The 26,038-nt window shown below is 40.9% G+C and overlaps 2 protein-coding genes across 5 annotated transcripts; both read left to right on the forward strand.

Annotated features, from left to right (window-relative positions):
- The first annotated feature begins 868 nt into the window (after window positions 1-868).
- ccdc61 (coiled-coil domain containing 61) lies at window positions 869-12,264 on the forward strand. Of its 4 annotated transcripts, none has more exons than XM_053648160.1 (13): window positions 870-1,585; window positions 3,025-3,198; window positions 3,288-3,370; window positions 4,194-4,354; window positions 4,844-4,996; window positions 5,128-5,329; window positions 5,727-5,809; window positions 5,902-6,125; window positions 7,695-7,773; window positions 7,983-8,189; window positions 8,274-8,307; window positions 8,395-8,455; window positions 9,166-12,264. In XM_053648160.1, exons 2-13 carry the CDS (start codon window positions 3,051-3,053, stop codon window positions 9,258-9,260), a joined length of 1,530 nt encoding a protein of 509 aa, XP_053504135.1. In that variant the 5' UTR covers window positions 870-1,585; window positions 3,025-3,050; the 3' UTR covers window positions 9,261-12,264. The 4 variants fall into 4 exon arrangements, with proteins under 4 accessions (XP_053504137.1, XP_053504135.1, XP_053504134.1 ...); XM_053648159.1 differs by having other exon boundaries at window positions 871-1,296; XM_053648161.1 differs by lacking the exon at window positions 870-1,585 and adding an exon at window positions 2,842-2,932.
- Window positions 12,265-14,018: 1,754 nt separating this feature from the next.
- itpkca (inositol-trisphosphate 3-kinase Ca) lies at window positions 14,019-23,478 on the forward strand. Its single transcript, XM_053649518.1, has 7 exons — window positions 14,019-14,675; window positions 19,653-19,740; window positions 19,903-20,116; window positions 21,072-21,276; window positions 21,375-21,476; window positions 21,572-21,643; window positions 22,705-23,478. Exons 1-7 carry the CDS (start codon window positions 14,283-14,285, stop codon window positions 22,909-22,911), a joined length of 1,281 nt encoding a protein of 426 aa, XP_053505493.1. The 5' UTR covers window positions 14,019-14,282; the 3' UTR covers window positions 22,912-23,478.
- Window positions 23,479-26,038: the final 2,560 nt, after the last annotated feature.

The raw sequence follows: 26,038 nt of genomic DNA on the forward strand, positions 1-26,038 counted from the left end.
TGCAGACACTGCATAATATTAAACGTATCGATAAATGTACGAAAGTGCATTGTGCCATTCTTTTAATAAATTAAACATTAAAAACCATTGGCAGATTGCTCTGGTATAAGAGGAATAAAATACTTCAGGACAAGGTGACATTGTTATATTCACAATGAAACTTCCCCCGATTACTTTATTTCTTACTTCGTTAACTGATGTTGGTGATCTCTAAAGTTAGCTATTTGGCTATTATTAGATACAGACAGATTTTAAAGGCACATTAGATTATACAGTAGGCTCCCCTTTGATTTGCTATCTGGTTGCATACTGTGATGGCAGAGTAATTTATTTATTTATTCATTTGAGTCTAATTGAAGACAAATGGTGACACTGTGATGCAGCGGGTAATGTTGCAACTCCAGAGTCCTCGGTCTGATCCTGAGATTGGGTTAGTGTCTGTATGCAGTCTGTGAATTTTCTCCACTTGTTTCCTCCAGGTTCTCCAGTTTCCTCCAACCGCCCAAAAACATGCCAGTGTGTATGCATGGTGTTGCAGTGCAGGGTGTACAGTATTCCTGCCTCACCCAGTATTCCCAATATATGCTCGGAATCCACAACAACCCTGACCAGCTGGTAATAAAAGTGAGTGAGAGTGTGTAATTGTGTTTATAATGAGCATTTAAAAGATCTGTAAATGTTACAAGGAATAGTCTAATTCTAATTCAGATGTCGAGATTTGAGAGAAGATAGGCTTATGGTAGAAAGTGTGAAAAGAAAACCAGTTTCATGTTGATTTATAATGGCAAATAAAATGACACTTGTGCTAAATTAACGTGATTTCAATACTTATTTCAAAATAATCGTGGTGATTATTTTAACTGTCCTTTTGTAGCTCCTCCACTAACAGCTAAAAGCAATAACGCATACTATCATACTAAATAGTGTGCTACGATTAGTACGGTAGTATGCAGTAGAGGGCGTTCGCGAGAATGTTGACGAAGGCTGTGCCGCCTCTGATTGACATAAATATAACCCAATCATAGGCCTAGTTTTCAAGTCTCTGGCCAATGGGTGCTTTCGGGGGCGGGATTTTTAAATTCCCGGTTGTTGTGCCGCTGTTTTCAATTGTTTTAACTGACACCATAGATGGAGGTTTGCTAGCTTTAAAATGGCTTAACTAGAGTGTTGATTTTTTTTTAATCGTTTCTTATTTTTTTTTTAATCGTTTCCGGATTATAAGTTAAAACGGTTAAATGTAGATTCTTAAATCACCCCGGTCAACTCTCGGAAACACAACATCTCCATCCACAACGGGTATGTAGCCTGTTAGCTTAGCTGGCTAACAAGGTATAATAGCTAGCTTGGTAGATACACAGCACTTTACTAACATAAGTTACATTAGATGCGTGTTTGTAGTCAGAATAATAAAAATAATAATAAAGAAACAATGCGTTATTCATGTTAACGATTAAAAAGACAGCGGTCTTGCTGATATTTTTGAGTGGCTAGCTTGAATAAAAGTACACAGCAAGTTGAGAAAACTGGACATGAACTTGGCTGGAAATGAAGGTGTTCTCTAATAAACACTTGACTAGCCAACCAGGTGAGTTAGCACTATGTAGACAGTTTATTTTTCTTACCTACTTTGTATTTACACTTATTAAAGCATTTTTTTTAAATCAGGTTAACCTGCAGTATAATTCACTGTATAAGTGTAAACTTACTGACTGAAGCCTACCTGTGGCTACCTATTTCAGCACCAATCTACACCATGAGAACATCTTTTTCATAACATCTCATATTATCCTCATAACATTGGGCCTTGTCTGTTACAACCTGGATACAATCTGGTTTATTCATAACTTGTTCGTACGAGCGTTTACACAAGAAATGAGTGATTTATGAATCTCTTAATAAGACTTACTAATATATCTTGTCAATCTACCTGGACTTACTAATAAACTTTGATTGATCAGCTTCAAGATCATAAATTATGGCTCAGGAAGTTGTGGAAATCGATTAGGTTTTCCATAAGCGCAAAACTTTATTAGAGCCGACATAGAGTGACCGATAAGTGATCGGTCTGGTTTGTCTCAATAGTTCCTAGTGTGCCATCATCGGGCTTCCTACCGGTCAGGTGGTGGGATTTTAGGCAGCAAGTGAACAGTTAGGTCTCGAAGTTGATGTGTTGGAAGCAGGAAAAATGGGCAAGTGTAAGGCTCTGAGGGACTTTAAGGTCTACGGACCAAATTGTGATGGCTAGACGACTGGGTCGTCCAAAACGGCAGGTCTTGTGGGGTGTTGGCGATACGCAGTGGTTAGTACCTACTAAAAGTGGTCCAAGGATGGACCACCGACAGGCTCGTTGATGCGTGTGGGGAGAGAAGGCTCGTCCGTCTGGTCCGATCCCACAGAAGAGCTACTGTAGCACAAATTGCTTAAATAGTTCATGCTGGCTCTGATGGAAAGGAGTCAGGACACACAGTGCATCGCAGTTTGCTGCGTATCGGGCTTCGTAGCCGCAGACCGTTCAGACTGCCCATGCTGACCCCTGTGTACCACCGAAAACACCTCATGTGCCATCATCAGGCTTCCTATGACACTCGCATGCCTTCCTGCTTTTCCAACACTGCTTCGGGGAGAGAGTCAGACATTTTTGGGGCGTCATCGCCAGGGATACACATAAGGGATGAGATCCACTGGAGCAAGAATAGAATCAGTATTTTGAGGTAAACGTAGAAACGTGACTAACCGCAACAACCCTAGTCCTTGTCAATCATGACACCGGTGAGACGTGAAATAAATACAGGTCAGTCTAAATCGAAATACATCACAGGTTCACAAGCTTATTTTTAATTGAATGCTGTGCATCTCTAATTTGTTGTGATCAACCCAGAATTCTTGTGGGGAGAAGCTATAGGACTGTACACCTACAAGGTCGTCCAAGTAGGTGGGTGGGCTGAATAAAGTAGCTGGTAAGTGTGCATTTAAAAAAAAAAAAAAAAAAAAACGCTGTTCGTTTTAACCTCAAATGTTTTCCAGGTTACTGAAAGTACCCTAAATTCATCATGGAAGTCGGCACAGTCGTCCAAGAAGAACTGAACGTCCGCGGAGTTGAATTTGCCATTAAAGTGGAACTGCGAGATCGCTTACTAACGGTAGAGATTTCAGATGTCATGACGGCAGACCAGTGGAGTGGGGAATTCGATCCAGCCTGTAAGTGTGCACTTCTGTCAATACCGTTTGGACTTAATATTATGTCGTGCCTTGACTTTTTTCCCGATTCGCTTGTTGCTTTGTTTCAGACATCGAAGACCTCACGCGCAAAACTGGAAACTTTAAACAGTTCCCTATATTCTGTAGCATGCTCGAGTCTGCAGTCAGTAAGGTAACTTGCAGAGTATTATTATTTATGTATTAGATACATTTGTTTTATAAGTATTACACATCTGCTCTGTTGAATTCTGGATTCTGATTGCTCAGAAGGTGGTGACGAAGTTTCGTTAACGGCAGCTCGGACATTTTACGGCATTAAAGGAAGTCACGGGTTTATAGTAATGTGCTTGTTCTTATGCATGATCCTTTCTATAGTAAAAACTCGTTTCCAGGGACTTCCTGTATGGCGTGCACACACCATAAACAAATAGATTAAAAAAATATTGCTGTTATATCATAGAGAAAAATGCATCCTTGTTGATATGGTGAAGTTTTCTGTAAGGAGAAGTTTATTTAACGTTTTGGAAGGAGTCTGCGGTGTTTTGTCGCGTCAGTCAGGTTTCCGACACAGGAAAGTCTTCAGGACAGAGGAGTTTACACTTTGTGGTTTCTCTATAACATGACGAGCTGTGTTTATTTCATTTTTTTTTCTCTTATTCACTTTATTCACTGCAGGAACCTGTAATGTCAGTGATAACAGGAACTTATTTGTTTTGCCTACATCCTTCAACATTAAATGTAACTATAAATGGATAAAAAAAAAAGATGTGATCCATCATTCAGTAATTAATTAACATGAACATTGTAATTGCTGTGGTATAAGAAGAATAAAACGCTTGGGGACATGCTGTTACAGGAAAATAATTAACTTAGTCGTGGAATGGTAACACCACTTCATTATAAAACTCCATTATTGATTACAGCACATGCTGTTACTGTAACACCTTGTTTAGTAAGCTTTATTCGATGTTGTCGTTTGTATTGTAAACACCCAGTCTAGTGAGTCGGTAACGCTTGATCTGCTGACCTACTCGGACCTGGAGCTTTTGCGGAACAGGAAGGCGGGTGTGGTGGGGAGGCCTCGTGCCCAGCAGCAGTCCCCCGCTCTCAGCGCTAAACGCTACCTCATCCTCATCTACACTGTGGAATTTGATAGGTCAGTACAGTTTACATGAACACACAGTTTCCCACTGAACATCTGTTTGGTGTCTGAAGCTGCGAGACTATTATGTCTAACGGAATCCTTTCTGTGCATACCTGCGTAAATGTAAATGAAGCTCTGTAGTCTTACTATTAAACAATAATATTATTCACATCTCTTCCATCATTCTGCTGTAATTATACCTTCAGACTTCGAGAGGCATGGCCTATGATGCAGAGTGATAGCGAATTGCTGTAAGGGAGAAAGTGCCATACGGCTGCCTTTGTAACTTTGCGTAACGTGTTAAACGTGTTAAAGTCCCATTGCGTCCTAAACCACATCAACAAAACATCTGGCTGACACTGAATGGGCTTGATGCGGTTCGAGGCAGGTTATTACCGAAAAAATCACTGGGAGAGATTTTTTTTTTAGTGCAAAACTAAAGCGACAAACGTTGAACACCCAGCTCGTTTATTTTAAATGCCATTCTTGTGCTTTCACTAGGATCCACTACCCTTTGCCACTGCCGTATGTTGGTAAGCCTGATCCTGCAACCCTCCAGAGAGAGATCAGGGCTCTAAGGGCTGAACTAAATGCCACGAGGATGAGAGGAGACCGTGCGGTATCGGACCAAGAGACCCGCCGACTGCGTGCCGAGTCAGTTCTGTTTTCTGTCTTTCAACCATCTAGAAAGTGAAATAGATCAGGAGACGCCAGCATATCTGCTTCGTTAACGACTGGTTATATTTTTCTGACTGCATGTGCTGAAATTTACTGTACTGCGTCAGGTTGGTTGTGGTCAGAGAGGAGAAGGACGCGCTGGCCGAAGCTCTGGAGCGACTGCGGGCGGCTGGGACTGGCTCCACTTCAGGGACTCGGGGGCTCAGGGAAGCGGTGCACCGTCTAGAGGAGCAGCTTTTAAGAGAGAGAGCAAAAAGCCAACGCTCCGCAAGCAAGCGGGGTCAAGAACAGCGCCATCTAATGGAGCAGGCGAGTCTTTGTAACCTTATGTTCACGCTAGCAAGTGACCGCGTCGAGTGTTATTCTATCCGAATGCTTGGAGGTGCAGTTTTGTTCAGTGTTAATTATAGATTCATTATAGGCATGAAACGATACACTAAAGCTTCAATACATGAGACGTATCCTGATTCACGAAATAAAAATAGGACATTTTAATAAACGTATTTTGTAAGGACGACGATCCGGAATTATAATATAAGGTGTAATATGGATAATTTTACATTATTAGGCTGCCAGGATAACTGACTGGTACATATGTGTTTTTTACTGCACAGCTAGCTCACCGTCCCACTTTTTTTACAATTATAAAATAACTGATCGTATTGTAGAGACACTAGTAATAATAATAATTCCATCGTCTTCCTAGTTGGAGGAACTGAGGGCCTCAGAGCGAGCTCTACGAATACGTGTGAAGAGTCTGACCACAGAGTTAGCCGTGTTGCGTCGGGGGTAAGTGCTGTGTAACTGTCTAATCTCTGTAATCGTACCTCTACCTGATCCTGTGTGCCAGTGTTCGAGCCTTTACTACCTTACGCTTGTAGGCGGATTACACCGGCTCTGTCCGGCCTGAGTGGGTCCAGGGGTGAGGCGGATTTTCCACGGTCGGCCTCGAGGGAGCGCGGTGCACCCAGAGCAGGGTTGAGGGCTCGCTCAGGGTCCAGAGAGAGAGCAGAGGATCGCAGCAGGAGGTCAGAAGAGAGGGGGAGAAGGTCGGGTTCTTCAGGCGCACGCAACCACTTCTCAAGGCCTTCACCTTCTCCAACAGGCATGTGTTTTATATATCTTGTAGTATATCAGTATGCATGTTTTCTTGCATTCTGAACTGACTATCTTGTCTAACTGTCTATTAGACTAACTGTCTATTTTGCTCTGTCTGTTTGTCTCTGTACTTCTCTAGCACATTGCATTTAATACACATACATAATACATAGGCCAAATTCCCTTAGTCATTCATAACAATGGATAAGACCAAGGAATATAGCTGTGATGTGCGGCAAAAGGTTGTTGAGCTTCACAAAATGGGAAGTATCTATAAGAAAATAGCACGAGCATTGAAAATGCCCATTTCCACCATCAGGGCAATAATTGAGAAATTCCAGTCAACTGGAACTGTTATGACTCAACCTGGAAGAGGACGAGTGTCTATATCGTCTCAACGCACTGTGAAGAGAACGGTTCAAGTCGCCAAAAAATCTCCAAGGTTCACAACTAGAGAATTGCAGAAGTTAGTTGTGTCTTGGGGTCACAAAGTCTCCAAAACTACAATCCGAAGTCACCTACATCACCACAAGTTGTTTGGAAGGGTTTCAGGAAAAAACAACTCTCTACTCTCATCCAAAAACAAACTCGAGCGTCTTCAGTTTGCAGTCACTACTGGAACGTCAAATGGGATCGGGTTCTATGGTCAGATGAAACCAAAATAGAGCATTTTGGTAATAAACACCAGAGGTGGTTTCGGTGCACACAGAGAGGTAGCCATATGGAAAAGTACCTCATGTCCACGGTTAAATATGGTGGTGGATATTTAATGTTTTGGGGCTGTTTTTCAGCCAGAGGACCTGGACATTTTGTTAGGATACATGGCATCATGGACTATCAAATATCAACAGATATTAAATGAAAACCTGACTGCGTCTTCCAGAAAGCTTCAAATGGGGCGTAGTTGGATCTTCCAGCAGGACAATGATCCAAAACATAAACATCAAAATCAACACAAAAATGGTTTACTGACCACAAAATCAAGGTCCTACCATGGCCATCCCAGTCCCCTGACCCGAACCCCATAGAAAACCTGTGAGGTGAACTGAAGAAGAGAGTCCACCAGTGTGGACCCTGAAATGTGAAGGATCTGGGGAGATTCTGTATGGAGGAAGGGTCTCAGATCCCTCACCATGTATTCTCCAACCTCATCAGGCATTATAGGAGAAGACTCAGAGCTAGCTTCTGAGGCCAAGCGTGAACTTAGTTTTTCCACAGAAGAATATCACATTTCTTGATATTTCTGTTGAATAAATGATTGAAAAAGCAAATTTTCCTTTTTTGTGGTTTTGTTCAAGTATAGCAACTTTATTGATGGGCACTGTTTCAAAGATGATCAAATGTTTGCTTGTCCAAATGTGTCAAAAAAGCCAACAATGCCCATGGGGTGTACTTATTTTTTCACATAACTGTATACAGGTTGTTGAACCTGCTTCATCTGCAATTTGATTTGTCCGTGCCTGTGAAAAGATAATATATGAATATTTAAGATTAGCGAGCAAAAAGAAACCGATAGACTCGTCACTGTGGAGATTTGATTCGGTGAATTTTTTTTTTTTTTAATCTTTTACTTCAGGATCTCGAGGGCCACGATTTGACCCAACAGCTTACGTTCAAGAGCGACAACGACGCCAAAAAGAGACCGAATTCAAGAAGTGAGGCTGCTTTCCTTCTGTGTTAGTCATCCCTGTGTTTACGCATTTGGTTTTAAGTCTTTTTTTTTTTTTTTTGTATTACTGGTTTGTTTTGTTTTCCTGACCACCATTTTAGATCTTCAGAAATTTTCTTACTGTACTTGTCTTCTTTGCTTTTTTTTTTTTCTTCTTCTTTTCCCTCCATAAAATTGGATTTTTGTCTTCATTAGCCAAAGGAAAGTCAGAAGGGACACGTTGGCATCGCCGGCTCTGAACGAACGCGGTCGTTCACGGTCCAGAGAGCACGCTCCTCAGCTGATCAGACGGGGGAGTGCCGGCCGGGGCAGGAGCACATCTGTGGAGAGCAGGAGGAGTCGTCACTCTTCTGAAAGCTCACTGGCTGAGTTTGAGGATCTTGCTAAGCCTTTGAATAGCAGGTCAGTAAAACCGACGCATTCAAATTTCACCGATGAATGAAATCTGTATTTTTGGGGGTTTTGAATAATCTTTCTTTTAAACAGAGGAAGAAAACCGGCGTATAATGGTCCAGCTACGGTGAGTAACTCTGTTTTTATTTGGTTTTTAAGGTAAACATCAGTTCTGTCTGTGCTTCCCCTGAAATGAAATGTTTCTTGTCCATAGATAAGAGGAAGACACGTGAACAAAAAGCCAATGTGTAGCACTCCAACCAAAAGAGGGAGAGGTAGGCACAACAACCGTATCTGTTTGAGAAAGAAGATACGGATATGGAAATGTTCATCTAAATGTAAAAAATCAGAAATCGAATGTTATCATTAATTCAAATATTGTCAGGTGTGAATAAGGGATGAGATTCTAACCAAGGCTGTAAAGGTGATCTCAAATCCGAAACTAAATTTCAGGCTCAAAGGATATACAATGAACTCTCTGGTGTTATTTTGGATGTGAAATGCAAGTGAGTCGAGCTCTTCACAATTTCAGTGCGAAGTTTAAATTTGGTATCATATAATGCCTGGACAAGCTTCCTAAACTAGTTCTAAGGTTGAACTAAAACTGCTCGAATTTCTACTTATTCATGACAAACATACAGTGAACCGAAGGCACCTGAGCTGTGTACTTTCCACCAATCACGAGCGATCACGAAATCCCACGTGGGTGAAGGAATGATGTGATCTGACCGTGTTTTGTGCTCTGCTACAGCTTTTGAAATGTGTCTCGGGGGTTAAGTGTGGAAGAAAGTAGAAAAGAAATCGATGAGAAACAGGTTGCCATGGTAACCTTGCTGCAAATCCTGCTTCTTTCACGTTCATGATGGATTCACAAATCTGACAGCATCATTGTAATTTTATCATATGAATTAATGTATTAATAATTTAACCTGCATGGTGGTGGTCAGTAATTAAATTTATTTTTATTTTTTTGTCTCCATGTCAGAGAGTTCTGTGGATACCGGAGCAGACCTGTCTGAGATCGACGCTCGCCTCCAGGCCCTGCAGGAGTACATGAGAGACCTGGACACGGGACGCTAGTGATTTGATCCGTTAGGGTTTTATTGCACATTGGTTTTATTTTATTTATCTGGTGGTGACATTCATCAGGATGGACAAGCATTTCTTTTATCTCAAGATGATGTATGCGATTGTGGTTAAACATCTTTAAACTCTGAAAACAAGAGATTTTTATTTTCCCCCAAATTGACTGTTGCTTGACTTGAAGGACTCGTAGGGTCCGTGCGACTGGTTGTACACGGTGTGTGTGTGTGTGTGTGTGTGAGAGAATTAGTATATTCGTATGTACTCTAACTCTATTTTAACCAATTTGTACATGTTTCATGACGTTTTTCTACAAAAAATTTTTTACTTTTGTCTTTCTTTGCCTATACCTTTAACCCATTTTCTCAACTTATGTCCCCTTGTGGTGGCGACACGTGATGGGATTTTGGGTTGATTAATTGAGATCGGCTCATTTACATATAAAACCTTTCCACGTTTGCCTTTAAACATTAGCACACGTATGCAAAGGTGTCAGAAAAGTTTACAAGATGTCCTCCCTTTATGCCAGATATGATTGATTAGCCAAAGCATGCTTGATGTATTGAGTTTGCTTTAGGACTACTGGTACTACAAGGCAAATATTGCTAACAAGTAATGGAGTCTTAGAGCTTCCTGTTTAGCGTTCAAATCACACTCACCTCAAACGACACTGCTAGGGTCAGTTATACTATTTGTACATAAAATTTCATAAAATCACACAAAAAGACCTCAATGGATATATATTCAATCCACCTTGAACTACGTCATCACCCGAATCGCTTCTAGAATACAGTTTAGCCTTTACTAGGGCCATGTCTCCTACCAGAGTCTGACGCTGTTATGTAGAGTGCTGAGAGAGAGAGAGAGAGAGATTCTGTTAGAAGATTGACTGTTTTCATCTCTGTGCCTTTTTTTGTCCATGTTTATAGACCTCCGTGTGTCATCCAGTGTCAGAAAGCACTGAACCACACTGACCAACTCCAACAATGCATGATGGATTAGACAAGCGGTAGTTTCAATACACGATGCTGAACTGGTAGCTATGCACTTCCATTGTTTGTGAACAACATTAACCTTGAAGCTCCATTCCAAAACTATAGTAGCAGAAGTTTTAGACGGGTGAACTTGATTGATTGTCGGTTTGATGAAACCACGAAATGGGTTTCATTTTTGGCTGAACTGTTCCTTCAAAGGAGAAATATAGTATGTAGTTTTTATTATTTTATTCTGGGCTGCTAATTACTCGATTTCCATAATGATGAAACACTATATGGTGACCTGTATGCTCCACTTAATACGGTCTATATTTCACTAACAATTATGTAATAAGCCATCGTTTATTTATTAATTCAAAATGTTTCGAATTTCATATTTCACAATTCTGTTATTTAGAGGCTCTCGGGTGTAATGAATAAAACTCCTAGAATGAGCACATTAGTTTCAACCTGTGATTTATAGCTGCACAACTGTCAGAACTGCTGTTCTAGAAAATTCATCAACACGTCCTGACCAATCAGAAGCCAGAATGGAAGAGCACTCTGTAAAGAGTGACGATGCAGGATTGGTAAGTTTAAAGTGCTGAAACTGGATGAAGGATTCGGTTAAAGCGTTGCGGTTTGCTGTAGCCAGTCACAGCTGGCCCACATCTGTTAATGAGAAGTGCTGTGTGAACGCGGCTCATCCATCTGGCGCAACATCTGCCGTGCCCTTCACCCTCCAACGTACGCGACATCATTCTGGATAAATCTACGGGTTTAAATAACATGCTCGAAAAAAAGGACAGGCTGGAGTGTGAAAAGATTTTGATATTGGAAGCAGGGATGTTTAGCGAATGCAGTTACATCTTCCTAGCGTTACCATCTAAAATACAATAGGATTTTAAAGGGTTGAGGTATCATAAGAAAACGCATACTGTGTGTGCTTATATCCGTCCATCCTTCCATTTTCTGTACCATTTATCCTACACAGGTTTGCGGGGAGTCTATCACAGGGGATTTGGGGCACAAGGAGGCACAACCCTGAACGGGGTGCCAACCCATTGCAGGGCATTCGCACACACATTCACACACTACAGACAATTTAGAGATGCCAATCAGCCTACAACGCATGTCTTTGGACTGGGGGAGAAACCCGGAGTACCGGGAGGAAACCCCCGAAGCACAGGCTTAGTGGTTAGCATGTTTGCCTCGCACCGCCGTGGCTGGGGGTTTGATTCCTGCCTCCGCCCCATGCCCTGCGATGGGTGGAGTCCAGTGTTTCCTCCACTTTATGTTTCCTGGGATAAGCTCCAGGCTCCCCGCAACCCTGTGTAGGATAAGTGAATGGATGGGACATGCTCCAACTCTACCTCCCTCCTCCAAAATACATTTGCATATTACAATATTACTGGCTCTCATATTTAGTGATGCAATAGTACTGGCCGGTCAGTTTAACAGTTTTGCCAGTGAGATTTTCAGCACCACCTGTTTCTTAAAATACTTAATTTCCCTGAAGGAATTTAAGAAATGATTTAATAATAAAATAAATTATTCATGTTTAGAGAGACTTGATTATAAATCAGTACTAACTTCGTTATGGCAATCGTTGGTGTTGCCAACTCGTTGCTCGGTTTGATCCTGAACTTGGGTTACTGTCTGTGTGGAGTTTCTGTAAGTGTTCTCCCTGTGTCTGTGTGAGTTTCCACTGGGTGCTCCGGTCTCATCACCAGGGGTGTAACCCATGAAGATTTTTTCTTTAGCACCAAATAATTTTCCATTTGTCATTATGTATTTAAATGTCAGTAAAATAAGATGGCAGTGTTGTCATTTTGTATCTTTAATTGAAAAAGAAACCGTTTTGGTATATCTGCAGTGTCATTACATAGTTATCCTCTGCTTATCTATCGTTCTATATGTTTACCTATCAAATCATCTATCTGTCTAATCTATCTACCGTCCACAAGCATTTATGATCAAATGACTGTTTCATTAAAACAAATTAAGTCCCCAAACCCGCCCCCCTGCCCCCCGCCCCCACCTCAGGGACTCGTGATTCCATTTCTGTTCTTCAAATGTCTGTGAATCTTTTTATGTTAATACGAATATTTACACATTTTAAGAAATTTGCTGGAAATAAAAGCAGTTGCATGTGAGAGGACATTTCTCTCTTTTTTTTTTTTTTTTGCTGAGTTTATTTAATAATTGCCTGCTGTAGAGATGGACTTTACCTCCGCATTAAGAGGGACGGGTGTCCCCCTTCTCAAGCGTCTGGCACTAATGTGGAAGTCGTCAATCACTGATAGATACAGAGCTATTCTAGCTTGAGTGAGTCTCTGATCAAAGTAAAAATGAATCTGTTCATGATGCTACGGGATTGCGTTAAGCTTTTTCTGCCTCCAGAACAATAAGATCAACATTATGTCGAATACACAGTTGCAATCACGAGAAAACAACTTTTGGTATGTTGATTTCACGATAAAACAAGAAAAAAAAGTTACGCATGGTCGCTTAAGGCTTGCATACAAGACCAGTCAGACAGGGTTTACAGGAAAATACGTGGAAATACTCGTATTTCGACAGCTCTCATTTCTGCCAAGCGCTAGCTCACGCTGTCAGTGTGAGAGGAAAATGGATGTACGCCGATTTTCCACCCATCTGTCCATCCATCTTCTATACCACTTATCCTACAGGGTCACGGAGAACCTGGAGCCCATCCAAGGGAGAACCAGGCACAAGGTGGGGTACACCCAGAATGGAGTGCCCATCCATCGCAGGGCACAATCACACACCATGGACACTTTGGACATACCAATCAGCCTACCACACATGTCTTCGGACTGGTTGGAGGAAACCGGAGCACCCAGAGGAAACCCCCGCAGCACGGGGAGAACATGCAAACTCCGCACACACAGGGGACAGCGACGGGAATCGAACCCTCAACCCTGGAAGTGTGAGGCTAACGTGCTAACGTGCAAACCACCCTGATTTGATTTGATTTGATTTTTACACCAGTAAAGGGGTTGAAACTGAAACACTAACATCCTCTCAATCTGAGCAGGTAAACAAGGTGTGTAAATGTCTACATGCGTTCCAGGTTACATGAACATGATATGAGCAGAGCATAAAGACAGATACGGCTCTCGGAATGAATGAATGAATGAATGAATGAACTAACCCAGTGGTTCCCAAACTTTTCCAGGGCAAGGTCCCCCAAATGGCATTAACATTTGACCCGAGGCCCCCCTTTTGCAAGATGTCTTTAAAACACATTAAAAATACAGACTTCTGAATATATATATCCCTTTTTTTTATTATTATTAATAATTACATCTTACATCTTTACATTACATTACATTAGGAATTGATTTTGTGTGTGTGTTTGTGTGGTTGTCTGAGAGTGAGAATTTACTTTTCACACCAAATTGTTGAGGCCCGCCCCCTGGCGACCCCCACTTTGAAAACCACTGAACTAACCTATTTACATACACCTTTTGAACTTTATTTACATTAAGACTTAAAAAAACAAAACATAATTTAAGTTAACAATGATTTGAAGATGATAGAAACTAGTCGTGTATTATTTACGATATTATATATATATATATATATATATATATATATATATATATATATATATATATATATATATATATATAATGTAATTAGTCGGCTATTTGTCAAAAATGTGACGCACACACATTAGGCGGTGCTATTGCTTTAAGAGCAGTGTCGATGTGGGCGGGGCTAACGCAATCGACCAATTAGAGAAGACGAGGAAGTGAAACCTGCTACTAACACGCATCACTGCTGATGAGCACGCGACAGGCGTGTTTATTGCAGTTGGCTGTTTCTTACGTGTGTAAGAGATGAAAGACAAAACGCTGATGAGTTCCTGAACGGATTAGCGGATTAACGACCGAGTAACGTCAAATCCGATTAGTCGAGCACGCAATCACACCACCTGACAAGCGCGGAGATCTGTGCTGGGGGATCAGTTAAAGCTAGTGAGATCTGCGGTCTCCATGGTGCAGGAGTGATCGGGATGACTAAAACGCCCGGCAGCGCTGCTCCATGTCCGGATGTTGGAGATATGATCCAGAGCTTACACTGGCCGACTCAGGCAGCGCGGGACACCGAGGAGCAGAGCTGTGTTGTCGCCCTGCGTGCAGCTCCTCCTGAGCTGGTCGTGACCTGCGAACCCTGTGTGGCCCAAACCGAGAAGAAGATCGATCACCGGAACACTAGCGGACTTTCCTGCGGATCTCAGCCGGATGAGGAGTCCCTGTGCTCGGATAGCGGCTTCGGCGGCTCCCCTGCCTCCTCTCTCGGGCTGAGAAAGCTCTCGGACTGCTCCTCCGCGGGCCTCTCTCCCACCTCCAGCTTCGAGGAGTATGAGGAGGAATTTCATGGGAATAATGAAGGAAAAGACCACGTGGTGAGTTTATTAACGTATGCAGTCTGCACTGATTTCTGTTTATTGTTATGCTTCTTTAGATCACTGTATCTGGATAAAAAAGGTGACACTGTACAGCTGTTTTGCTTGGTTATTATTGTGTTGTCATACAGATGTGTTTACATTTGCATGCAGTTGGAATAAGCATTTTAATTGGCTTATTTCAATGTTTGCTTGTTTCTCCAAAGAACCTTTTTTTTTTGATGGGAGGCTCTTCAAATATTTTTGTTAGTGTAACAAAAAAGGTAAATTTAAGAAAATACATCATCCATCCATCCATCTTCTATACCGCGTATCCTACTGGGTTACGGGGAACCTGGAGCATGGGGAACAAGGTGGGGTTCACTCTGGACGGGGTGCCAATCGATCGCGTACACATTCACATACAGATTCATACGCTACGGGTAATTTGGACAGGCCAATCAGCATGGCTTTGGACTGGGGGAGGAAACCGGAGTACCCCGAGGAAACCCCCCCCAGCAGCACGGGGAGAACATGCATACTCCGCAAACACACACAGGGCTATGGCAAGAATCAAACCCACAACCCTGGAGGTCTGAGGTGACCGTGCACCCAAAATGAAATCATATTATTCTTTTTTTTTTTTTGTGGCATCTACTAGAACGTTTAAAGATGATGTTTGGTAAATCGTTCATCGAATCATTTCTTTATTTGTCCTAGTGTAACTAATCTGCTCTTTTTTGAGGCAACAAAATACTGAAACTTTGATTATGAATACTTTCACGTCAGAGGCGAGATTAAACTTCGGATTTGGTTTTGACTCGAAGCGAATGAATAGATTATGGTAATATTTGGCACGTTTTTAGGTTAAATCTCTCTCTTTTTTTTTTTTTTCGGTGTGTGTTTGGGGGCGGGGTGTTAAAGCTACACTGGTGCACATGTAAATCCCAATAATGCAGATCATATTCATGACACTGTAGACAACCAGAAGAACCTCCTTTGAGAGAAACACCAGCTGTGGTTGTTTGATTGTTGAACTTTTCGGCTTGGAGAGTTCTGAGTCACATCTCATCGGTCGGCATTTCAGGCGCTGACAGGAATCGTGCGTGTAAACGGTGTTCTGTGTAAACACGCAGTGAAACGAGGGCTACGAGTGCGCTTATAAGGTCATCGCATTGGACGCGCTGCTCACTCGAGACGATGGGTTTGTTCTTCTGCATTGTTTTTGTGTTCTGGAGAACATCATGCTAGTGGAACTGGTAGTGATGTGTGAAAGGGACTCTATAAATTATGGGATGTGGAGAGGTGCATGGGACTGTTTATTCCCCTCCCACGGTTTACATTTTTACATTATCTGATTTAGCAGATGCTCTTATCCAGAGCGACTTGCATTTATTTCATTTATACACCTGAGCAGTTGAGGGTTAAGGGCCTTGCTCAAGGGCCCAACAGTGGTGTCTTGGCAAGGCTCTTAAACCTCAACTGCTCAGTTTTATAACACCTATCTACAATATGGTCTAACAGATTTAGTTGGTTATGCTACTCAAATACAACCAGTGTAGTATATTAAACCATCGTGACCACGATAAGACACAGAGGAGCCAAATTGATGGTTTAGATGCACCGTTTTCAATTTTTTGCCGTCTTGCCAGGGTAATATGAGAGACACCTTTTTGGTCGTTGTTGCTTTTTCAGTTAATTCAGCAGTTTGACCAAAAGCAGAAAAAACTTCCCCCAGTGTAAAAGTGAAGGGGAAAAGATACAGGACATGAAAGACTCACTTCTGGTTACGTTCCCTTTGTGTTGACTATTTCTAGGTGAACCTGGTTTTTGATCAGTTAAAACATTGGAAGCTCTGCTTATCAATAAGTAGAGCTCGATCCGAACTTTGCCCTTTTCTTATTGTTGCCTTGTGCACACGTGGAGGAAAAAAAAACAACCAATTAGTTATCTAAGTTTACCCCTACGTTCTCTCCAAGATCACACCCTCCAGAATCAACATACTGTATAAAGGAAGCTTATACGCTCAGCGGGTTACATTTCAGCCGATTACAGTTTAAGATCAATCCAAAGCTGTCCAATCCACAAACGTCTAGGGGTTTTTGCAGTAAAATAACTTCTTTTTTTTTTCTTTCTTTCTACCTGCTGGGATTTTCTTCGTTAGTAGGAGTGGCATATATGACTACGGTAAATGAGCACCCTATATGCACCCTCGTTAATAAACATGGCCTTTCTTTATCATGCCAGCTTATATCTGATCATCAGGCGTGACTAGGACGTGTGGAAAGACCGCCCACGCGTCATCGTGACTTTTTTGTTGTTGTTGTTGTTGTCCCTTGGGATCCCAGTCCCGACGCACACCTCTAACTCATGTTTTTGTCTGTCTTGAAGCACTAGTTCGGCCAAAGAAAAAGTCGTGTAATTTTCCCCTTTTATCCCCAGTGTAGTCAATCAACTTGGTTTGGTGTCTGAAGTTCTGCTAATATAGCTAGAAAGTAATGAAAGTTAATGAAAGCTACCAGTTTAGCGTAACGCAACCTGCATGCGTAAACATCACGATATCCAGTGTCTCAAACAGATGTGCTGATGTGATTTCTGACCGTGTTACAGAGCTAAAACAGTTGTAGTTCACACCAACACAACCTCGCACCAGCATCAGACTCGGGTAGAAGGCGTGGCCTAAAGTCTGAAGGTTGAGCCGTATGTTAAAAGAGACTAGGATTGGAACACAGTTTAACATTTAATATGGATTCGTGTGTACAGATAATGTTAAACTGGCAGCTATAAGCGATGTTCCATTCAAACAGCCATTGGCTGATCGATTACATTTCTGTTCGCAGACCTAAAACCAATATTCTACGTGTACGCTACAAACAAATGGCAGCCGGAACGGGATCGGTGTTTAAACAACAGATTACGGGAAATAAATCCTGTTGTTGGGATAAGACACACATTCCCTTTTAATAATCGCTGGGATTGAGTCACTTATACTCGATGCCGGATATGACGCGCAAGGCTCACACACCAATGGAGAAAATTCACCAAAGTGCCCATCCGGTCAGAACCCGCTATCCATTAAACACGTCTTAGTGGACTGTAGCGCTTCGACACACTTGAGGAACCCGTATTATTCTCTTGACACTTCAAGAGAACACTTTCAAAAGGTTTTTAATCAAGTAAATCCAAACCTAGCTTTAAGGTTTTTAGGAAAAATTAATCTTACGCACCTTTTTTAGTTTTACACATGAATAACTAAACTGGCTCTCGCCATGGATCTAGCCATAGAAGCTGGCATGGTGTCAAAAAGGAAAGAAAGAAAGAAAGAAAGGAAGATCGAATACATTTTGGGAACATTATGCATTTCATTTTTGGTCAAATGAATTCTTTTTAAATTCGGGAAGTAGGGCACCTTTTATTTCTTTTTGGTGGCTTTCTGGCCTGTAGGAGTAGCACAACACAAGTCCTTTCTGTAAATGTTTCATCAGTTATTGTGTAAGATGAAGGAGCTATCATTCAGCTCAGTATGTTGCTTGATAAGTTTAGCAAGCTCAGCTTTGTTGTCAATGATTGGCTTGGTGGTCATTAGTGCCGAAGGAGTTATTTGTCTGAGCTGAAGGCAGAGGTAAGGATTACGTTACAGAAATGGAGCTGTGGCTTTGGAGACATTTTGAAACGGATACCTTAAAGACTTCTTGTTTTGTTGTTGTTTTTTTTAAGTAGAGCAGAATGCTCATAAATCCAGTGTCATTTATCGTTTCGTAGTTTGTACTGTTTTCTTCTCCTTCATATCCTGACCTGTAACGTCATACCAAATACATTAAAATGTCTTCTTAGTTTGTGTTCTTGGTTGCACCCATGAAGGCTATATCACTGATCTCACTCCTTTATCCAACTGACTACAATGAGCAATACTATGGGATTTCTTCAGTTCGTTATTAGCTGATATTAAATTTGTAATGCTAGCGTACCTCATAAGATGTAGCCTGATACTACGTTAGCGAAGCCTTTTTTTTTTTTTTTTTTTTTTTTTTTTTTTTAATTTGCAAGACGACAAACAAATGCTACTTAGAACATGCACAGAAAGGTGGAGCCATATAGTTCAGTAGCCCTAGTTAGTAGTTCTGGCCTAGTTTGCAGGATTTTGAAGGATCTGGAGAGATTCTGTATGGAGGAACGGTCTCAGATCCCTTGCCATGTATTCTCCAACCTCATCAGGCATTATACGAGAAGACTCGGAGCTGTTATATTGGCAAAGAGAGGTAGCACAAAGTATTGACTAAAAGGGTGCTAATAATTGTTGCAACTATATTTAAAAGATTTTTCTTCTCTCTCTCTCTCTTTTTTTTTTTTTTTTTTTTTTTGGATAAACCTGTGTTTTGTTTGCAATTCTTTGATATCCATGAGAGCAGAGTCTTTTTTTTTTTTTTTTTTTTTTTAAATTTACAATAAAGACAATTTTACTAATAGAACTAATCATGAAGGGTTAGGGTTAGGGATGTTATCTACCTGGAACTTTTTTATCAATTTAATTGAATACCCCTGTTTATATATGCAATAAAATCTGATGGAAATTTTCCCTACCGCTCCACACATTTATTACACATGCAAAACTTATTCATTCATTTATTTATTTATTTATTTATTTGGGCCGTTTACTATTTATATGAGCTGTAGACATGTTCGTTGTTATTTTATTTGTGATTTATAATTTTATTATTATGTATAAGATATATTATTATTTTTGCCATTTTCAACATTTTCATGTTCTACAATGTATTACAATATACAATATTCTCCGATATGTTGGATGCCTTAAATGCTATTGCATTGAATACATTTTCCGTTCCATGAGTGTTGACAAACTGGTTAAGTAGCAGAATTATTATTATTATTATTATTATTATTATTAATTAATTTATTTATTTTTTAAAATTATTTTTATTGCTATTATATCTGCCTCTTTGACCTGATGATGTCTTTGTAAACTGTGCTTTGTAGGAGCGGAATAAAAACATGGTGAACTGGTCTCCTGTTGTGTTGCCTTTAAAGAAGCGCTCTCCCTGGGTCCAAGTGGTTGGACATGCAGGTTTGTGTTCAACTACAAACTTTTCCATTGAGCTTTACACTTATTCCTGTTCATTGGTTCATTGGTTTGCGCTGCTTATTAAGAATCAAGCACGAAGCATGACCCTGACATTTATTCTTCTCACAGCGAATAGTTTTTCGTGGTTTTGTCCGGGTTTTGCAGGTAATTTTCAGACAGGCAGTAACGGGAAGCTGCTGAAGAAGTACTGCGCGAGCGAACAGCAGTGTCTGCAGCGGCTTATGGACGATGTGCTGCGGCCCTTTGTGCCTGCGTACCACGGCGTGACCCGGCGAGACGAGCAGGACTACAACCTCATGGACGACTTGCTGTCGTACTTTGACTCGCCCTGCATTATGGACTGCAAAATGGGAAGCCGGTGAGATATCCTGCTTGCTTTTGGCCTACCGAGAACGTCGGCTAAAAATCTACATAAATGTCGTTATTAATGTTTACGATCACTACTATGACGCTATTAAAAGAATTCAAAGCCGTTGAATTATTGTATTAGTATTGTTGACAAATTCAGATTCTATAATTCAGTCTTCAGATCATCAGAAGGCTGTATTCGGGTAGCTCGTTATTCAGGTTTAACACTCAAGAAGGCCAAGGCAATCGTGCCTGGAGCATGCTGTGGCATTTGCATCCACTGCTGCCAGATGCCACCTCCTCCTCCTCCTCCTCCTCCTCTCAGGAGTGTGCGCACCTATATTACTACACCTGTATAGGCAAAAGGATGTGGACACCTGTCCGTCACACCCATATGTGCTTGTTGAACATCTTGTTCCAGATTTATCCACCCTCTTTTCTTTTCTAATGACGTCCACTCTTCTGGGAAGGCTTTTCATTAGATGTACGAGAGCGGCTTTGGGGATTTGTGCTCAGTCTGCTACAAGAGCATTAGTGAAGGCTTGGGGTCAGTCAGTGTTCCAGTTTATCATCTTTACTCAGGTTGAGGTCAGAACTCTGTGCAGGCCACACACAGGTTGGTTCTTTCTTCCACACCAACCTTGTCAAACCATGTCTTCACGAACCTTGCTTTGGGCTAATCCCTTTCGTTCCAGTGGAGGGAAATCTTAAAGCTACTGCATACAAAGACATACTTTACAACTGTGTGCTTCTTTACAACTTTTTGGCAGCAGTTTCGGGGTAGATCACAAGTTTGTGTGATGGTCCTGTGTCCGCATACTTTTGGTCGCACGGCGTAGACGAACGATGGAGCGACTCTAGGTTGTAGATGTGCCGTAACGTTAAACATAATTATTAGACAGATCGAATGTCATATTTTTAATAAGTGAATAGTTGTCGTTGAGTGGTTCGTGTCTGATTTTCAGGACCTACTTGGAGGAGGAGCTGAAGAAAGCGCGGAAGAATCCTCAGCCTCGTAAAGACATGTACGAGAAGATGGTCACGGTGGACCCCGAGGCTCCGACTCCGGAGGAAAACGTCCAGCAAGCGGTGCTTAAAACCAGATACATGCAGTGGAGAGAGACGCTGAGCTCCACGGCCACACTGGGCTTCCGCATCGAGGGCATCAAGGTGATTTGTGCAGTCGGTGATGTCCATGATTATTGTATTGGTGCTGGTACATAACTGTGCCATGAGCTGGGTTTCAGTTTCCTCATGTCTGTGTGCAGAAGTCAGACAGTACCTGTAACACCAATTTTAAAAGGACAAAGTATAAGGAGGAGGTGATTCAGGCGCTGGACGACTTTGTTGACGGCAATGTCTCGCTGCTGGTATGTGAGGAATTTTCTGTATTGGCTCGGAGTTGAGAGGGGACACGGTTCGAGCTTTGCTGTGTTCATGACGTGATGCTTCTCTGTAATTTCAGAGACATTACCAACAGAGATTAAAGGAGCTGCGGGTGATGCTCGAGAAATCGGACTTCTTCAAAACACACGAGGTAAAAAAAAAAAAAAAACCCAAAACAGTATGCTGATATGATTTCTAAAAGAGTATTAAATTCTAGTAGAAAAATAAAGGCACCCATTAGGAAATATTATGGACGTTATCTGTATTTTGCTTACGCTTTAGATTTTTAAATTGCGTGCGTGCATGAAAACGTCGGAGACGGTATAACGTGTTGATACTGCCACGTTAGCCCATTAAAATGGTTCTGATCACTTCTAAGGCTCGTTGATTTGATTTCTGATTGAAGTACGACCCCAGTTCCGAAAAAGTTGGGACGGTATGGAAAAATGCAAAATAAATAAATAAATAAATCCTACCGATTTTGTCTTTGGGGAATGTTGTTCTCAAAGTGTTGGATTATTTGCTGATGTAGATTTTAGTTTACAAATGCTAAACTTAAAATTTTCTTATTCTGTAGTCAGAATATTATTGAGCATCTTTCTGGAAATAAACGCTTTCAAGTAAAAATGATCTGCCAATGGATTTTCGATGAGTTCAAGCTTGTCAGTAGTAAAATATGCCAAGAAATAGGTTTAATAATGTTATATCTTGGCTCTATTTTATTAAACGTGTAGGAGTTACGAGATAAATGTGACTATATTCGGGATATTTTCACTTGCTAAGACGCCATCTTTTACAGTTGCTTGTCCTGTCATAGCAACAAAATGACCCCTTTAAACAGACTGGTTTGTCTGTACTTGAGAGAAACGTCAAAAAGTACAAATTGTGTCGGGGGAAATATCCAGGATGTCGATTACGAGTAATTAAGAAGTCGTAAGCAGCGTGAGGCATCAGCTCTAGGAACTAGCCCCATTTTCTTGGGTCGAAATTGCTATAAGTTTTGATAGAATAAACTAGTTCTATCTGTGTCAGTGTGTTTGATCGTTTTATTTACAGAATACCAAACTCTTTAAGCCTGTATATTAGTCATATTATACCACATGTTGCGACTTTCAGCATCAAACTCATTATTTTAAAATTCACATTCAGTAGTACGTGCTATTTATTGTTGATTCTCCAGTTCACCAGTTTGCTTTGTGTGTTTGGTTGAAGGTGGTTGGAAGCTCGCTGCTGTTCGTTCATGACCAGAGCGGCCGTGCTGGCGTGTGGATGATCGACTTTGGGAAGACCGTGTCGGTGCCGCCTCCTCTCACGCTGGACCACCGCAGCCCGTGGGTGGAGGGAAACCGAGAGGATGGCTACCTCTGGGGCCTGGACAATTTTATTGACATTTTGACTGCCATGCTCTCTGTGCAGTGAGAATGAACGCGTTTTATCTCTTGGAAAACAAATGTCTGTAAATGTAAGCGTGTAAATAGATTTTTATTTAATTTTATTTTTAATATGGCGTAGTTTATATTTCGTGGGTTGGTATTTCGCTAAAGGATGGAACCTGTAAGTTCTTTTTAGTGTTCGATAAAAGAATTTGTACTGTAGGTTCCAGTTTGTCCAGTGTTGTTGTTGTTGTTATGTTAAAAGAAATTGTTTTATCTTTAAGTCTGCCCATAAATCTGTTGACATGTTTGGCATTATTTTGCAACCAAAGTAAATCAAAGGTGCTTGTTAAACTGGTGCACCAATGTGTGAAAAGATGGATTTCTTCACATTTTTGTGGCTGTTTTTATTGTGTTCTGTGTTTTATGCCGTCTCGTAACAGTTTTGAGCTTGCATCTCGTACCCTGACCGATGCTGTACTACACATTCCTAGGTGATTTTTTACTTGTAAGAAAGATCAACAGAACCAGAGAACTATATATATACAGCAGTCTCTGGATAGTTCAGTCTGAGTGATTTGCAATTTTGGGCCCTACATGGAACTAGTTTTGTCCCTTAGGCATATATATATATATATATATATATATATATATATATATATATATATATATATATATATATATAATATATAATATATATATATATAATATATATATTAATCCATGTGTTTGTGCCTTCTTTCCTACTGTGGACTGGATGATCGTGATTCTGTGATTAGATCATAATTCTGTGATTAGTCGGCTGTTCTGGATCTTGATACCACTACAGATTCCTCTGCTGTAATTTGATGTTGTTGATTTTTATTGTCAACACAATAAATGTTAACTGGTGATGGTACGATGAAGTGTTTTTGTTTTAATGTTTAAATATTTAAATGCTCTTAATCACAAGGTTATTGACTCGTCAGCTCCAGACACTTTAAATATACAATTGTGTGCGCACAATGCCCTTGCACACTGTTCCCCAAATAAATGGAATCACTCGGCGAAAACATTTGCTGCTTCGGTTTTGCTCCGGAACTAATATTTACATTTATGGCATTTGGCAGAAACCATTATTCCCTATAGTCCCTAATAAAACACGTCCTCATCTTTAAGGATATGACCTAGCTATTCATGATCCATCCATCTTGATAAAAGCCCCAGTTCTGGCAGAAGAAAAGCAGCCTTAATGCATGACGCTGCCACCACCATGCTTCACAGTGTGTACGGTGTTCTTTTTTTTTTTTTTTTTTTTTTTTTCTCCACCAAGCATACGTTTTCGAATTATGGAATTCTTATACAGCACGTTCGCTTCACACTGCCAGCGTTGCTGGTTCGGTTCCCGCCGCTGCCCCCTGTGTGTGTGGAGTGTGCATGTTCTCCCCATGTTGCGGGGGTTTCCTCCAGGTACTCCGGTTTCCTCCACCAGTCCAAAAATTCATTATTTTCTAAATTCATTATAAAATATTACAGATATGTGAAAACAAAAGCAATGCCTGTCATATTTTCTAATGAATTTAATATTATTTTACATTTACATTATATTTACGGTACTTGGCAGACGCCCTTATCCAGCACGACTTACATTTACCTCATTCATACATCTGAGGAATTGAGGGTTAAGGGCCTTGCTCAAGGGCCCAACAATGGCAGCTTGGCGGTGCTGGGGTTTGAATTCACAACCTTCTGAGCAGTAGACCAATACCTACCACTGCCCGTAGTGGCTATTTTTGAAAGCCTATTTTTCCTGCTATGATAAATTTAAAAACATCCAATGATCAGGGCCGATTATATCCTGTCAATCAAAAGAGGGCGGGAAAACACATTGATTCCGTACTGTGTGTAAAGAAGATGTCTCTTGTGTGGAATGATGACAAAACTGCAGCAACCAGTGGGCTACAGTGAGTAATTATACACCAACAAAGTTCATCCATCTACAGTACAGTCCTACCCGAAAGTGGGTGGTTTCAAACAAAAGGTGCCATGTTCTAAGTTGTTCTATATATATCAGGAAATGAAAACTGAAATTCTGATCCGTCATCTCATATTTATCTTTTAATCTCAAACCCAAATGCCTTCAATGTATAACAAAAACAAAAGAATTGGCCTTGCTGTTCCAACTCTTTGGGAGGAGACTATGTGCTAGTTGGACATTATGAACTGTCAAGAATTTGTTTTACTTCTGTCCTAAGTGTACTTTCTCTCTTTCTGTATAATGCTGCAATGTTACATACCCCTAGAATTCATTGGAGTTACGTAAATAATGTACATCAGTTACATTATAAATAGACTATCACACGATCGCACAGTGTGATTCAGTTCACACAACTCTACTATTGACACTAAAGAGGCAAACAGAAAGAAAAAAAAACAACAATCCCATCCTCTGTTTCAGCGGCAGTCAGTACAAATCCCACACAGCTCTATCTCTTGTGTATCTCGTACGCGTGGTCGTATTGAATCGGAGCACTCGGTGCCATCACTTCTCTCCTGAATGTTCTCTAAAGAAGCCCCAGAAGCTCTGGGATGTAGCGTTAGTGTGGACGTGAACCAGAGAGAAGAAACCACTTGTGAGTAAGTTTGGTTTTTGAAATCCTATCATGCATCTCTTTGCATTATTTACATTTTTAGATTCAAAACATGAGCGTGTATAAGTAATACGATAGGGTTAAGAGTGTAGGAAGAATCGGATAACCTATTAAAATGGATGAGAAAGCTATAAAGATGCGGTGTTCGTTTCGCATCACGGTTCCTCTTGTTCAGTTATGTGTGTGGTTGAATTGTTAAAAAAAAATAAAATAAATAATCTGTACTCTGGTGGGTACAAAAGTTTAGCTATGCTGGAAATACCCAGCCATTGAAGAAAAATAAACCTCTTTTTGTAATTCAAATGTAGTCTATAATGGTGTCCAGTGGGATTTAGCCCTTGCTTCATGTCTACATAAAGAGAGCGATGCAGCAAGTCCTCCTAAATCCTTTAGTCTGCAGTTCGCTCGCAATCTCATCTGTACAATCTGCTCAAACACACCATCTTTCAAAGCTTCAACTTTCACGCTAATATCACTGTCAACACCAAAAAGTCTGGTGAATGATCTTTGTTTTGTTTTGTTTTTTTAACTAGAGGGATGACA

This window comes from Ictalurus furcatus, chromosome 18, assembly GCF_023375685.1.
Source record: "Ictalurus furcatus strain D&B chromosome 18, Billie_1.0, whole genome shotgun sequence".
NCBI classification, from domain to species: Eukaryota; Metazoa; Chordata; class Actinopteri; order Siluriformes; family Ictaluridae; genus Ictalurus; species Ictalurus furcatus.

Bases quoted from the DNA above. Each gene is read 5' to 3' on its own strand.
- itpkca (XM_053649518.1), top strand. From the start codon at position 14,283: ATGACTAAAACGCCCGGCAGCGCTGCTCCATGTCCGGATGTTGGAGAT. The intron at 14,676-19,652 runs GTGAGTTTATTA...TGTGCTTTGTAG, and splicing joins ATGAAGGAAAAGACCACGTG to GAGCGGAATAAAAACATGGT. The intron at 21,644-22,704 runs GTAAAAAAAAAA...GTTTGGTTGAAG, and splicing joins ACTTCTTCAAAACACACGAG to GTGGTTGGAAGCTCGCTGCT.
- ccdc61 (XM_053648160.1), top strand. From the start codon at position 3,051: ATGGAAGTCGGCACAGTCGTCCAAGAAGAACTGAACGTCCGCGGAGTT. The intron at 4,997-5,127 runs GTCAGTTCTGTT...GTACTGCGTCAG, and splicing joins ACCCGCCGACTGCGTGCCGA to GTTGGTTGTGGTCAGAGAGG. The intron at 8,308-8,394 runs GTGAGTAACTCT...TCTTGTCCATAG, and splicing joins CGTATAATGGTCCAGCTACG to ATAAGAGGAAGACACGTGAA.